This window comes from Symphodus melops, assembly GCF_947650265.1.
Source record: "Symphodus melops genome assembly, chromosome: 8".
In the NCBI taxonomy this organism is placed as follows: domain Eukaryota; kingdom Metazoa; phylum Chordata; class Actinopteri; order Labriformes; family Labridae; genus Symphodus; species Symphodus melops.
Genome location: NC_136698.1, coordinates 26,397,944 through 26,412,858, shown reverse-complemented (window position 1 = coordinate 26,412,858; position 14,915 = coordinate 26,397,944). Strand labels below are relative to the sequence as shown.

At 42.7% G+C, this 14,915-nt stretch overlaps 1 protein-coding gene across 1 annotated transcript; it reads left to right on the top strand.

Annotated features, from left to right (window-relative positions):
- Positions 1-1,134: 1,134 nt before the first annotated feature.
- On the top strand, positions 1,135-14,913 carry ndnf (neuron-derived neurotrophic factor; the record flags this gene model as incomplete). The annotated part of the gene is given in 6 exon segments (XM_079351130.1): positions 1,135-1,628; positions 10,078-10,275; positions 10,656-10,780; positions 13,968-14,197; positions 14,199-14,825; positions 14,827-14,913. Coding segments are annotated over 5 exon segments (1,266 nt in total), but the record flags the coding sequence as incomplete, so codon positions are not given.
- Positions 14,914-14,915: the final 2 nt, after the last annotated feature.

Genomic DNA, 14,915 nt, shown 5'->3' with positions numbered 1-14,915 from the left:
AGATAGATAGATAGAAATAAAGAAACAAATGAAATATCAAAAAAAATGATCCGTGTCAAAGATACAAACAGACAAAAAAACCGTTATTTTTAATATCCAACATTTCTCTTGAGTGACCTCTGCAGACTGCGTCGTCGTTTCAGCTGCCGCTAGATGGCGCTGTTGCTCCAATACTTTGACAAACAGCAGTCAGCTGTCCGACACATCTACTTTCACTGATGATGACTGTCCGACTAATTGTAGGGTCATATATACACACATTGTCTCGACCCCCCATCCCCCCCTCCTTTGTTTTATTTTCATCTTTTGGTTGACGTCAGAAACCTTTACGATAAGTAGAGGGTCCTGTGCCTGGTTTAATTAAGATTGATCACTGCTGGTCCTGCAGGAAGCTGAATGCAACCTGCAGTCCTCGTGCGTGAAAAAAACCCTTCACACCACATGAAAGACGGGCCTCCTCCACCTCCTCATGGGGAGGAAACGGCAGCATCCTTTAAATCTAGATTGCACTGGACCCCCATCAAGCCATAAATTTAGGGGCAATTCAGCTCGGAGCCAGTCAATGGCGCTTATCTTGGATAAATATTTGCTGAGACACGGGGACACCAAACAATGCCGATGTCTCGGTGGGAATTTCCACAGCTGATCAGAAACTTTGCACCAGTGAAAGAAAAAGCCTTTGTGCGTAAATCCACTCCACTTAGCGAGACATTCCCAGGCGTTTCTCTACATCGTTAAAGTTGCTGTGCAGAGAAGAGGTGTGTTTTCATTGTGTTTTGTACACACAGGTATCAGGCCCGTGACAAAACTTGCCTGCTGTATCGCCCTGAGGGTTGCGTGACTTTCACAAGGCGCTACTGCCCAAAGTAATAATTTGCAGGGAGCATCAGAGTAAACGGTTCGGAAATAGAAGGCGGGAGGGGGAACCCCACTGTCTGCAGACGTATGCTCACAGCATTTTGTTTTAACAGCAACACATAGATCAACATGCCCACAGAAATATAGTTTAAAATCTCGTATTTAGACTGTGAAAGAAGATGTGAAGAATTCTGGAAGCCAGGTCAGCTCTAAAGAAGTATGTCTTCAAAGTTTTAGAGCCAAAGTGGATCAGTGCGCTCCCTGTGTGTGTGTGTGTGTGTGTGTGTGTGTGTGTTTTTGTGATATGTAGAAGAAGTGGGCTGGTTCTGTGTCTCAGACTCTTCCTACAGAGCGCGCAGAGGGAAGAAGTTCGCACCAGTTTTTTTTTTTTTTTTTTGCCTCCAATCCAGAGGAGGTTTCAATAGCAGCAGCGCGGCAGGGGAGGGACGCACTGCCAGCACTCAGGATCCCCTCTCACTCACTCATACACACTCTCACACACACACTCCTGCCCACTGGAGACCAGTTAAATCCGCAAGAAAACTGCGAACACGCACCAGAGCGGTCGCCTAATGCGATTGATGCAGCAGCAACAATCGGAGAGAAAACTGAAGGAACTACTGGACACTGCAGAAGGACAACGTGTGTTTGCGTTTTTTTTCCTTTTTAATCGCTTTACTTGTAGGGCACTTCACAGAAATCTTGGTGATATCAGAGGGGTTTTAAGAGCGCCATACTTCAGATAACTTCACCGCTTTGGACTCTGTAAGGTAAGTTTAATTTCAAGTATTTTTCTCATGATCTTTTGTCCCTATCAAGAACTTCTAGGAAATTCCTAGATCATAAAAATACTTCCTTTCTTATAACTTTTCTCTGGCTGTTATCTTTCAAATGTGCGTAAAAGCTCCATATACATTCAGAGCCGGACTCCCAGGGTAAAGTGGTGCCTTTGAATAGGCTGCCAGTGAGCGAGAGAGATAGAGGGAGAGAGGGGATGGTTTTGCGGTTTACAACTCCGGGAAGCTAAAAAAAAGTTTCAAACACATTTCAGTCAAGTCCGAACTCGCACGTTTCTTTTAATCTCATGTTATTTGGGGTTGGGGATTTATATCTGAGCACATGGAGCGGTGCTGCTGCAGCTGAAGAATATGGTGAATAACTTTGGACAATCGTCCTGCTTTTGTGCCTGAAAAAGAGTTCCCATGCTCCCAGGGGTGACACAGCACCCAATACGGGGATTTATCAATCAGTGTATGTGACGGCTTGTGCGCAACAATCTCCACCCGTGCGTAAAATGAAATAGTGCGCAGTTTGGATGTATTAATGATGATACATGTTTTTAGTTCCGTCACTCTTATGTGCTTTTACGCACCTGTAAGAGCCGAGACGCATGTGAGAAGTTTTTTTTTTTTTTTTTTTTACATAAATGAAGTTGTGATATATTGGATTTGCCAACGCCGCCTCTGATGTTAAGGTTTAAATAATTAAATGCAGATTAATGACACCAGCTCATGTTGTTTTTTTTTTTCTCCTCTGGCCCCTGTGAGGGTATAGAGCCGTGTTTTCCTCCCGGTTTAATGAGAGACATACCCGGAGTGGGGATTTGAATAACTGTATTTAGTAGCTGGGTGAAGCCACCACACTGCCTCCTTTTACTTTCTCAGGAGAATGAATCATGAACAAAAAAAGTCTTAAAATGGGAAGGTCTGCGTCGCATACCGTAACTAAACCGTGATTTGCATATGAAAACTCTGTGGCTGAAAGAATTCCGCCAGTGTTGCCGCGGCCGTGTGCGTCCAGAGAAGTGACAGGCTGTGGTGTATATACTGTCTGCACTGCGCTGCCTTTTGTCAGACAGCCACAGAGGAGTCACTGGTGGAAGTTTAAGGACGTTAAGTTTTGCACTTCCCTCTTTGTTAAATTATTCATCATATCCACACCTCTCCTCCCTGCTCCCCGGGCGCATTCATTAGGCAAAGCCCCTCATTGTGCTCCTCAGATGGACACAAGCAGGAGGCAGAGCGGCTCACACTCGCTGCTGAACAGGCTCTCCCTTCAAGCACAACATAACGGTGCATGATGGAGTCAGTTCCCACGATGCATCCATGCAGGCCCGTGCGTGCGTGCGTGCATTTGTGTGTACCCTGGATGATGGGCAGTGGGTGGATGGCTTTCCCATGGGGGCATTTTCCCCTTCTAATCTTTAATCAGCCTTTAAAGCCACAATACCAGCACATCAGTCAGAGCCCCCACCCCTCAATTCTATCTGAATGCTTTTTACGCAGAAAGCGGCCCTGCGACCTGACCTCCCCACAGAGACATTCCAGGATGCAGCGCTAAATGCAAGCTCCAGAGATGGGCTATAAAGAGGCTGCAGGGAGGGGAGGAGTGGTGAGAGAGGGGAAGGAAACTGGGCTCTCCTTTTTCATCATGCTATTGTGCCAGCGTTGGTGGTTGTGATGATTCAGAAACTCAAACTGTGAGTGATGTTGTGGATGGCGAGGAGACGGCCCGAAGTGATGATTTAAACTCTGCAGCAGAGGAATTTCATGGTTTGGATGCACACACTAGATAAAAAAAATCTCCATACTTGGACAGGTTCCTTCACCACAGTCTCTACCAACTCATTAATGAGCTGTTTAACTGTCCAAGAGCACCAGACCTGCTTTTTTTCCTGGGTTTGGCCGTTCTATAGAACAGGTCCGGGTCCTGTGTGGCTCCATCCTTGGCTCTGGGCCACCCTACCCACTTTCATGTAGCCCTCTCAGTCCAATCTCCACACTGGCCCTGAAGTGACAGCAGTGATGGAGCTCGCTACCAAGGACCCAACATAAATCTGCCTTCACAGTTTCTTTAAAGAAAACACACACGGAGGCTTCAGGACCTGCCAGGCGTCTTGTTGGGTGGAATCCGAAATGTGTCTTTATTTGCGTTGAAATTAAACTGTCTTTTATTCCCTCCCGTTCTGTTAATGAGCTCCATGTGGCAGCAGGCAGGAGGCTTATCCGTCTTGACAAGGAGCTGGAGGAGGGAAGGAGAGAGAGAGAGAGAGAGAGCAGAGAGAGAGGAGAGAGGAGAGAGAGGAGAGAGAGAGAGTGAGAGAGAGAGAGAGAGAGAGAGAGAGAGAGAGAGAGAGAGGTTAAATAAAGTAAGGGGAGAAAAGGGGAGGTCAGGGGCAGTCGGGTCTCGATGTATGTTTTATTTCTGCTGCAAACACCAAGCAGCAACCCCATGGAGCTGGGACACAAAGCCAATCCTTAAGTGACAAAAAAAATGCAGTTCCCTCAGTGTCCACTTGATGCTGACTCCAAATGCGAGTTGATCTCCATAGAGCCCAATGTTAAAAAAAAAAAATCCAATCCTGACAGCAGAAATAAACCTTTTGTTTTTCGTGTAATTAAAGGCTTTTATTCTTGGGTGTACAGTTGGGAACTGTAAGGAGCCACCTTCACAATGCTTGTGTTTTAGCAGCTTTTTTTTTTTTTTTTACATCTTTATGTAACTATAAGACAACTATCTGAATTGCTATGCAGAGAAAATCAAGAATTATTCATCAACATTGCGCTAATAAGCAAGAATCCGTCTGTGTTTTTGTCATTTATCAATTTATTCGTGGCGGCTCGTGCATGAGATTTAGGATTGTTGCAGGCTTTTACAGAGGGGGCGGTGATTATTTAAGAAAGCAAGCTGCATTTAGTTCATCCAACACTGCGGCTCTTCCGGTGGAGATGTGGGTGAGCGAGCAGTCAGCGTCTGTTAAAGCTTCTTTAGTCTAAACAAATCACTCTTGAATCTAGCTCACCAGTTAAAGACACAGCCACAGTCATGGACTTTATATTTTAGTTTTCTTCACATTTACAAACTCCTTCAACCTCTTCAGCTCCCCCGTCTCGTCGAAAGACACTTCTGGCTCCAGACATCAAATTCAAAGCTTAAAATAAAGTAGATGAAAAAGTAATGTGCATCGGTCCCGGTCGCTATGTCCGTTCTCTTCCTGTCTGTGATTCTGCTGGTGTAAAATACAGCTAAAATGTCTGTGCAGAGTTGATCGTACGGCTCAGTCTTTGCATGTGTCTGGTATTTTCATTCTGCTTTAATCATGAGTAGACTTGAGAATGATTTTAATCCTGCACATGATTGATGTTAGTGAAAACACTGAGTACATCTGGGGGATGTAAATCCCAGTGTGAACATTTTGTTTGGCTTTGCAAATGATTTGCTTGAAATGACCCCAAATTAGAGCGGGGTCAAAGCTGTTATGGCGCTCATTCAGATCACAAAGGAGCGGAGATCTTCTGCATGGTTATTTTCTGCTTCTTTCTCTTCAGGATTCAGACTATTCATGTGTCAAAGACTCATGGGAAAAAAATGATCACCACCATTTCCTCTACTGGTGCAGGCTGCATTTGTCCTTTAATCCTATTACACAGATTCCACAGCCTGCCAATTCCGATATACAGAATGTTTTCCACCCAGAAAATCCTCAGCGAATGACATAAAAAGTGAAACAAAAACCTTTAGATTTATAAATAACAGATAAAAAGCAACAGCAAAACAAAGTTGACACGATTGCGGCTGACCTTGCCTTAAAATTATCCGTTCTCAAATTGCGATCATACATTCTTCCCCCGTTCTAATTAAACGTGGGGGTTTATTTGTTCCAGATGCAGTGTTTTTGATGTGTTATTTTGGTGAGGGAACTCTGTGGCATGAGAGCGGAGCATGTAAGAGCCGATCCAGAGCAGAGTCTGTGTGACCATGTTGACTCTACGCTGTTCCATGCAACCGCAACGACCCAACACAACTGCTCTAAAATTCAGATGTCATCTCCCGGCAGTATATACTGTCAGTGGAGGCTGAGTGGTTTGCTGCATGTGGGAGAAGTGGAGGGTTCAGTCATAGGGTTTAAATCAGCGGTGTCACATGTGAGGAGCACACATCAAATGTGCTAATGACAGTGGTGATAAAACCCCGACTGTATGAGTGATAGCAGACATTATGTGTGATGACATCAGTGTGGTGGACGCAGCAGGGCCCGGAGACTTGTCCCTCAGTGCGCATTGTGTGAAAGACAGCTCAGAGCAGCTTTGTACATACCACCTCAGCGCTGTCTTGGGTATTAATAGACATGTCTTTGTTCTGACTGACACGCTTCTGAAGTGGAGTGGGACAAGTCGAGGCGATAAGGATCTCCCTCTCTGTGTTAGTCAAAACCTCAAAGTACCACTTAGGCGGCTTTCCTTCTGCTCTCTGAAGTTTGGCAGAGCAGCGGGAGGCCGGGGCTCAGACAACCGAACAGACAGAGACACCGGCAAGAGCTGTCAAAGGTTCCCCCCCCCCTCCTCTCTTTAAAGTTTGGCTTTGAATTGTTAAAATGCACATTTTAATTTTTTCCTTTTAGGTTTCTTGTTACATTTGCTTAAATCTGACTGGAAAGAAAATGTCACTACTTTTGGAAAACCAGTCCCTTTAGCAGTTTTGACCATTTGTCTTTGTGGGCGTGGCCAAAAACATTTGACATTTGACATCAGCACAACAATCAGAGTAGAGTTTCAATAGGTTGAGTTATGTCTAATTGTGAGCAGATAGCATTCATATAGTATTAGAGGCACCCCATTAGTTCTTACAGATATTCATGCAATGCTATACGTCGACCCTGTCGTGTCATCATCATTAATTTCCCGCAGCTGAAAATTGAAATGAAATTATGAAATTGGGCAGGGAGGCCAAATATAAACCATTTATCAGAAGAAGTTAACGTGAACTTTTACGCTCCCATGAGGAACTTTAGGTTTGTGTCAGTCCCAACAAACCCTTTGAAAGAAGCAGTATTAGCTAGTTCCTGACCCTGTTCTTTACATGTGTCAGTGTCCTTTACTCAAAAAGTCTGACTTTGCTTGTTTTACGTTTTGCTGGTTGTGAATATTTACCACTGAAGCGTAAACAAAGGCTCGTCTCTGTGACATTCAGTTGATCAATTCACCTTATGCCCATTCACAGTTACAGACATCAAAAATAAGTTATCACTTTCTTTTGCAAGGCATGTAGAACTATCACAAAATATCAATCTGTTCCATGACGGGTTAAAAACTCCCTACAGGGGCTTCAATGATGACTCTGTGGCACATAAGTGCTTTATTTTTAAGCTAAACTTGGCCTGCATGAAATCCCTGAAGCCAAGGTGCAGACAGCCTTTGTAAACATTGAACATTTGTGAATGTTAGTTACTACCCAAGGCTGTCAAAGGATGGGTATAAACTTCAGTGTATCTGCATTTTGACTTTTGGGTGGCCAAATAAATAAAACCAGATACAAGGAGAGTTTATCATAACTTTAATAGAATTTGTTTTATAAAACGTTGCTGCGATCATGTATGCAAGACCCTTAAAGAGTTGATTTCCAGTAGACGTTGCACTTTGACACTACAGTCTCTCAAACCAAAACAAAGCTGACTCTTTAGTAATCTATGAAGTTCTGACCTTGTCGAACAACTAATTCCCTTTAGACATTCAGCCTGAAGTTGATTTTTCTTTTTTATTTATTTGAGTTATTGCTTACCAAAAAAAAAGCTTTCTTTGGTTTGGACAAATTTATTTTTCTTGGGTTTCCAGAAAGAACAATAAAGCAGAAATATAACGATGTTATGGCCTGATTTCTCTGGTTTTGCTTATCTGTGATTGAGTGAAGAGGGACAGAAGTTAAAAGGCTGCAGTGTTTGTGTACGAGTGTGAAAGAGAAAGAGATTAATTGTTGAAGAAAAACAGCGATGAAGAGAAAGAGACACGGGGTGAAGGTTAGAGAAAGGGAGAGGGAGAAAGGGGTCATTAAAAGGACACATCTCGCTTGCAGTAAATGGCAGTAAAGTATCTGGCTAATCTGCCATCATTACACTGATTAAATCACCGGGGATTTGGCGTTCCCATCAGCTAGAATCAATGGGGCAAAATCAATAGACAGGGGATACGTGAGAGGCTCTCAGCCACGGTCAGCTGCACCTCGTCCCAGGGCTCAGCTCCATCCGTGGACTGCACGGCTAAACATTTTTATATTCGCAGCAGTAAAACTGAAACGACATGGATTTGGAGATTTTAATGGTAAGCGTTTTGTGAAATAGTGCGGTTCCCTGCAGTTTCTAGCTATGCTTTCCCTTCACACGTCTGTTTAAATCTAATCCCCGTCCTCCCACCCTCTCTGTGTCGCCCCGAGTACTTATTCACTCTTTTACTTTTTTTTTGTCTCTCTCACTCAGTGATTTAGTCGAAGGTGGTATCTGTGGTGTAGCCTGTTTTAATTATAAATGTTAATTGAGGTTAAATCCAAAAGGAAAAGAGGGAAAGAAAACACATTTATACATAACGTAAAATATGTAGTGGGGGGAAAAAACCCATTAAAACAGTGAGATGTTTGTTGCCAAAGCTCAGTGTTGCCAAGGAGAACTCCCATTAAGAGCTGTTTGTGTTTTAAGCCAGAATGAAAGGAAGGGGAAAAAGCAATGGCAAAAAAAAGAGACATTTTGGACAGATTTCCATCAATAATGATTGATAATGTGCATTAGGTGAAGACGTTTAGAGAAGTACAGTAGTTCTTTACTTAGTTATTACTACATATCTAAATATTAGTGCAAGGAAAAAGGAGAAACGTGTTGCCTTATGAAAAGGAAAGTTATTTCAATTTTCAGTGTAATTAAAGAGCAGACCTCTGTGGAAAGAGTTTGATACCACTTTCACGTCTATATGTTTTATATTGCTCTAAAAACCAGAAGTTGATTAGCTTAGCTTAGCTTAGCATCATGAATGAAAAAAGGGCTGTAAAAGCTAACCTGAAGTCTGGAAAACCTAAAAAGATCGGCCCAGGAGTTACTCATTTATCGTCTATTATAATTTAGTTTGATTAGCATTGCTGTTGTTTACATGGACTTGAGTATATGGGCCTTTGTTGAGCTCAATCCTGGTTTTGATCATATTCAGGGTATGTTGTTGACAGTCACACAATGAAACTGATTACCACATGTTATGTGTGCAGGCTGTGATGTTTAATTTTTGCAACATTTTACAAATCTTGCAAATTTTGCAATCTGAGAATAATTGTGGTTTATTAATGACAACATGGCGTCGCAGATATGGGGTATCCACCTCATTCCCAGTATTGAGAGCATCAGATGAAGCTCTTTTTTTGCAGCTGCCATGAGTGTTTTTGCTTATTTGTCACTTGGCTGAAGCCGTGCCTTCTCAGGTAGTCGACAGATGCCAAAAAGCTGGGGTGAGGCGTATACATGCCACGGTATCAAGTTTTCTGTCAGAGTTCACCAGGTAGCACAATCAGGTTTTTCAAAATCGGGCGTATCCTGGTTACTGAAATCAGGACATGAAGACAAACATGGGATACTTATAAAACCTGATCAAAACCTCCATACACAAGTCCATTTAAACACACTCATTGTTTATATTCGGCTTTGAGATGAGCTGCTCTTTCATATTGTCAATAATCTTAGCTTAGCATAAAGACTGGAACCTTGGGTTTAAAGCTTGCTAGCTTACTCTTTCTGAGGTTAAAAAGATTAGCCGGGTTGTGTGTTAGTGTCATATTATGTTTGATTTCAAAGGTGACGTTTTCAGAGTCACTCTTGCCTTCGTTCACTCTGAGAGTTACAGTAGATAGGAAAGGTTGGGCACACTCACATCTCCAAGACAGGAGCTGGTTAGCTTCATTAAGCTTAGCCTAGGCTAGCTTAGTTAGCAGCTAATTTGGCTCCGTTAAAACCTGACAAATGTGCTTAACAAGACTTCTAAGATTTACTGTTTATCAAGTTAAACCTTGATTGTTTAAGTCATACAAAAAACCAATATTAAATGGAGGAGATGTAGTTTAAGTAAGAGTTACATGATGTACTGTTTCTTGCCTGATGTTAGTGATTATTCCTTTTGTCAATTTTTTTTTTTTTTTTAACCTCTAAACAAACCAGTCTGGTTGTTTTAAAGCTTATAAAGAAAATCAGTTGCTGGATGTTTCCTGTTTTATACATTTGAATTGACCCCGGGGACAAATAAAGTTTTTTGAATTGAACTGAACTAAACGGTAGCCTACTGATGAGAGACGTTTCAGTTCTAGCTGTCCTGTAGAAAACAAATTGTGTCTCACTAATATCAAACCTTTCCTCCTAAATCTAAAGTAACTCTAAGATAAAACTCTGTGCCTCTGTTTCCTGTTTGTTGTGTTCAGAATGAGGCAGTGTAAACGTTGGAGTGTGCTGCTGCTGCTGTTGGTGATGGGACTTGGAGCCTTGACTCAAAAACTGCCAACAAGAGACGAAGGCCTCTTCCAGATGCAGATCAGGGACAAGACGCTGTTCCACGACTCCTCTGTCATCCCGGACGGAGCGGAGATCAGTGGCTACCTGTTTAGAGACACACCCAAGAGGTAAGACAAACAGTGTCTGAATAAGCTGCACAATCCTGGTGATTAAAACTGTCAACATGCTGTTAAAGCATGAGCATGAAAAAAAAGACACCAAATCCACCATGTGCTGACAGCAGAGGATCACTTACTGTAAACAGAGAGGAAACAGAAGATGTTGATCTGAAACGTGATCCATTAGGTTGGTGCAGAAGTAAATAATAGATGAGAAAGTCGTGTTTGTGAAACTGAGATCTCAGAGAGAGAGAGAGAGAGAGAGAGAGAGAGCAATGATATCACTGTTTGTCCCAAACTGCTCATTCATTTAGCCAACATAATATTTTGAAAAACGCCAGTGTGTCATGTCAATATCAGCTCCTAAGACCTATTATTTCCACATGCAGGTATTATTTTGTGGTGGAGGAAGACAACACACCCCTGTCTGTGACCATGACACCTTGCGACGCTCCTCTGGAGTGGAAACTCACCCTGCAGGAGCTGCCAGAGGAGGCCAGCGGAGAGGGATCAGGTATAATACTGTAGACACCCTGCAGGCTGAATTAAAGGAGGTTAATGACAAGTTCTGTGGAAATATCACTCACTATCCCCCACACACAATTAACCGACGCAGTGATGTTAGGCTTTGTGTTTTTAGCGGGTTTTAATTAAGTCACAGTCGTAGTGTCTAGTCTGACCACTTATGATGTCTGACTCGACCCAGGCGGACGTCTATAATTTCAGAGGAGGGTTCCTCTCTAGTCACCCTCCTGAATCAAAGCCATTATAGCCCTTTAGTTAAGTCGACTTCTTTTCAAGGTAGATCCTGCAGCCTGTCTGTCCGTCTTCCTTCCTTCCTCCTCTCCTTTATATCTTTTTTTTTTCCAATCTCAACTTTCTCCACCTGAAGGAAATCCTCTGGGCACAGGGGAACAAAGCACTGGGTTAGATCATACATGTGTGATGTGAGCGTATATTTGAATACCAACACATGTGCACCTGCACGTGTGTCTGTTCTTCCATCAGCTCTAATAACACACGAGGATGTTGAAGATAGAGATGTCAGAAGTGCACACATTCTTTACTCAAGGCCCTGCATGGTGAAAGAAGAATGTTTCATCTTCTTGGTTGAGTTTCAGAAATACAAGGTTTCTCAAAGTGCTCAGAGTAAGGAGTGTCCAGTTATTCATTTCACAGGCTGCTTCCGTTTAAGGTTAACTGAAGCTTGATATTCTATTTAAAACATTTCTATATCAAATCTCTTAAAAACAAAACAATGTACAGAAAACAATGGAGATTACTTTGATGTCAGAATTGATTATATTGGTTCTTCCATGTCACAACGAATCAACCAGACCATTCATACTGGTTATGCTTGGTCTGTATTGGGACTTGTACGGACAGCTCCCAACCCAAGTCCTAAATGTTGGTTTACAACTGTCGTGATGTTGGGAAGGCAGTGGGCATAGATGCAAAATCAAATGCTTATTTGAATTGACTAAAAGACAGTAGAAAAAAAAAAAGTAGAGTTAAAATGCATCCATTTTGCAAAAAGCTGTGCCTGTCACGGATATCGCAATCCACAGTACAAGTCATCCCTGCAGTTGAATTTGAAGTTGTCTTTCGACATTTTTTCCACTGTGGGTGAAGCATTGCGAAGCAAAAATTGAAAAATGGTTCGTTTACTTGTGAACATGTCACTGGCATCACCTTTCAACCCTTCAGTGACTTTGAGTGGCGTTCTGTCATCTGTTTTTTTTCTGCTGGAAAATGAATACACAAGCCAATAACTTATCTGATCTTTGTGCTTTTGTCTCATAAATTTGGGATGAAAACATATTTAAAGTTGGAAAGAAGTGGACACAGTTGCAGAGTAAAAAAATCAAATATGATTCCCTTTAGTGTATTCGAACCAGTGCTTTATAAAACATGTAAAGAGATAAACTTTTTTTGGTTAAACTATCGACCTAAAAAGTCAAAATATTTGGGAAAAAAAGCAAAGTACAGATACTCAAAAATTCAAATAAAAAATATTCTTCACATGTTATTTGTGCCGATTTTAACGATGATGTGGACAAAACCATATCTCTTATTATTTTGGTAAACTTGTCGTCTTCGTGTTTAAACAGTGTTATTTTCCTTGACGAGGTCATAAAGAGGCGTCGGCACTAATTTCAGCGTTTCATAACTGTTAGATAATTCTTACTGTAGGTTTTGGTTAGTAACGAATATGCAGAAATTGCCTTGAAAGAAAAGTCTCCAAGTTAAAGCAGGAGAATATGACTTGGCCCTGACCCCTGACCCCATCACCTCTGACTTTAGGAAATGATCCAGGCTGAACTACTTCCTGTCTTTGCAGCTCTCTTCTGTTAAATGTCTGCCGTGGGAGTAGATCTTTGATCGTTAACTTTTCGTACAGCCGCCGAGCACACTCTGGTTGACAAACATAATATTATGCTTGGACTGTCTCGCTCATGTAGAAGCTACAAGGCTCGCCTTTGTGGCACGGGTTCCTCCGGAAAACGCAGTGAATGCTGCTCTGTGATCTTTGGAGATGTTTGTATGGAGTAAAAACATGGCTGCCATATGAGAGGCTAATCGTGTGTGATGCTCGCAGAGCCTCACGACCTCACTGCATCAACACATTAAACCTTTTTTTTTATTGATACATATCCTGTTACCTTTTGACACAATCTTCACTTTTTTTAGTTGAACTAGGCTTTACCCACATAGAAACAAAACATATAGATAAACAATCAAGTAAGAAAATAATCTATGATGTATTTACGTAAACGGGATCCAAACTCACATGTTCATATCCATACCTGCATAAATCAGCATGCAAATGAACACTACATTAAATAGTGGGAAACAGAGTTTTAGAAATGAGAGGTCAAACACAATGATACTAATTCTACCCATAAATTAGACTTAACTAGCTAAGCATCACTGTGACTCCAGGGAGACTCTGTAGAGGCTCGTCACATTAACTAGTCAATGCTGACAGCCCGACAGTACATACAACATCTCAAAGCATGCTCCATTTATTTTTCATCGATATATAATCAAATATTTTTAATCAAATACTTCCTCTAAATTAACAGCTGTGATCTTTGTCTGATCTTTTACTGTGTGTCTGAATTTTGGTTGCAGTGTTCCACATCTTTTTGGTCTAATTTACTTTAAATTTGCTTTCTGGGTTGGTCATTTACACATACTAGCATGATTCTGAAAGTAGCATCCTCTCCGTCTTCACCCGACCCCTCCCCTCTATGCTCCCTCTAAAGCCACGCCCCCCCTCACTTACATACACTAGCGCCACTGGTCCAGAAGTTGATTTCAGCTCATGCTTTGAGTTTGGGCTCGTGTATGCACGGAGTAGAGAGGCTGTGATTGGCTTATAAAACGTGCACCGAGTGCAGACATTGGTCAAACGTGTGCTGCTACAGATCACAGGTTTTTTTTTTGCTTCTTTTTTCAGAGCACCTGAGTTATTAATTACTGTCAGGACCTAAAAACTATTTAGACCAACATCTTAAAAAGTGTATCTGGAGGAAATGACCTAACCTATCTTTAATAAAACATGTCCTGTCAAACATTTAACTGTCTTTTAAAGTTATTCTTGATTAAAACAAATAATGAATATCAGGAAAGGATTGCAGAAGTCAAAACTGTCACAGGATGATTTTTGATACAGTGTCAATGTTTTTGTCTGCCAGGAGTTCCTGAACCTCTGGACCAGCAGAAGCAACAGGTGACCGTAGACGAGGGGACGGAGCTCTTCACCTACAAGGGGAACGACGTCGAGTCTTACGTTGCCACCAGCACGCCCTCCGGCCTCTACCAGCTGGAACTTCTGTCCACAGAGAAGGACAGCAACTTCAAGGTGTACGCCACCACCACTCCAGAGTCCGACCAGCCCTACCCAGAGCTGCCCTACGACCCTCGGGGTGGATGTAACCGCACTGGGACGCACTACGGTCACGCTGGCCTGGAAGCCGACCCCGACGGGCTCTCTGATGGGTCAACCGGTCCAGTACTGTGTTGTCATCAACAAGGAGCACAACTTTAAGAGCATGTGTGCAGCTGAAGCTAAGATGAGCACCGACGACGCCTTCATGCTGGCTCCAAAACCTGGCCGAGACTTCAGCCCGTTTGACTTTGCGCACTTCGGCTTCGTCCCCTCGGACAACGGTTTTAACAAAGACAGAGGCCTCATGAGTAACAAGATTTCACGCTCGTACACGATCAAGCCCAAAGCGTCAGACATCCAAAAGTTGTGCATTGGCAACAAAAACATTTTCACAGTGTCAGACCTGAAGCCGGACACGCAGTACTACTTTGACGTGTTTGCTGTGAATTCTGCCACCAACACGAGCACGGCGTATGTCGGAACATTCGCCCGCACTAAAGAGGAGGCTCGTCAGAAAACAGTGGAGCTGAAAGACGGCAAAGTAGCGGATGTTTTCATCAAGAGGAAGGGCAGTAAGTTCCTGCGCTTTGCTCCGGTGTCTTCTCACCAGAGGGTCACTCTGTTTGTCCACACGTGTCTGGATGCCGTGCAGGTGCAGGTGAGGGCGAGATGGAAAACTGGTGCTCTCCCAGAACGTGGAGGGAGTCCGGCAATTCCAGTTACGAGGAAAGCCCAAAGCAAAGTACCTGATCCG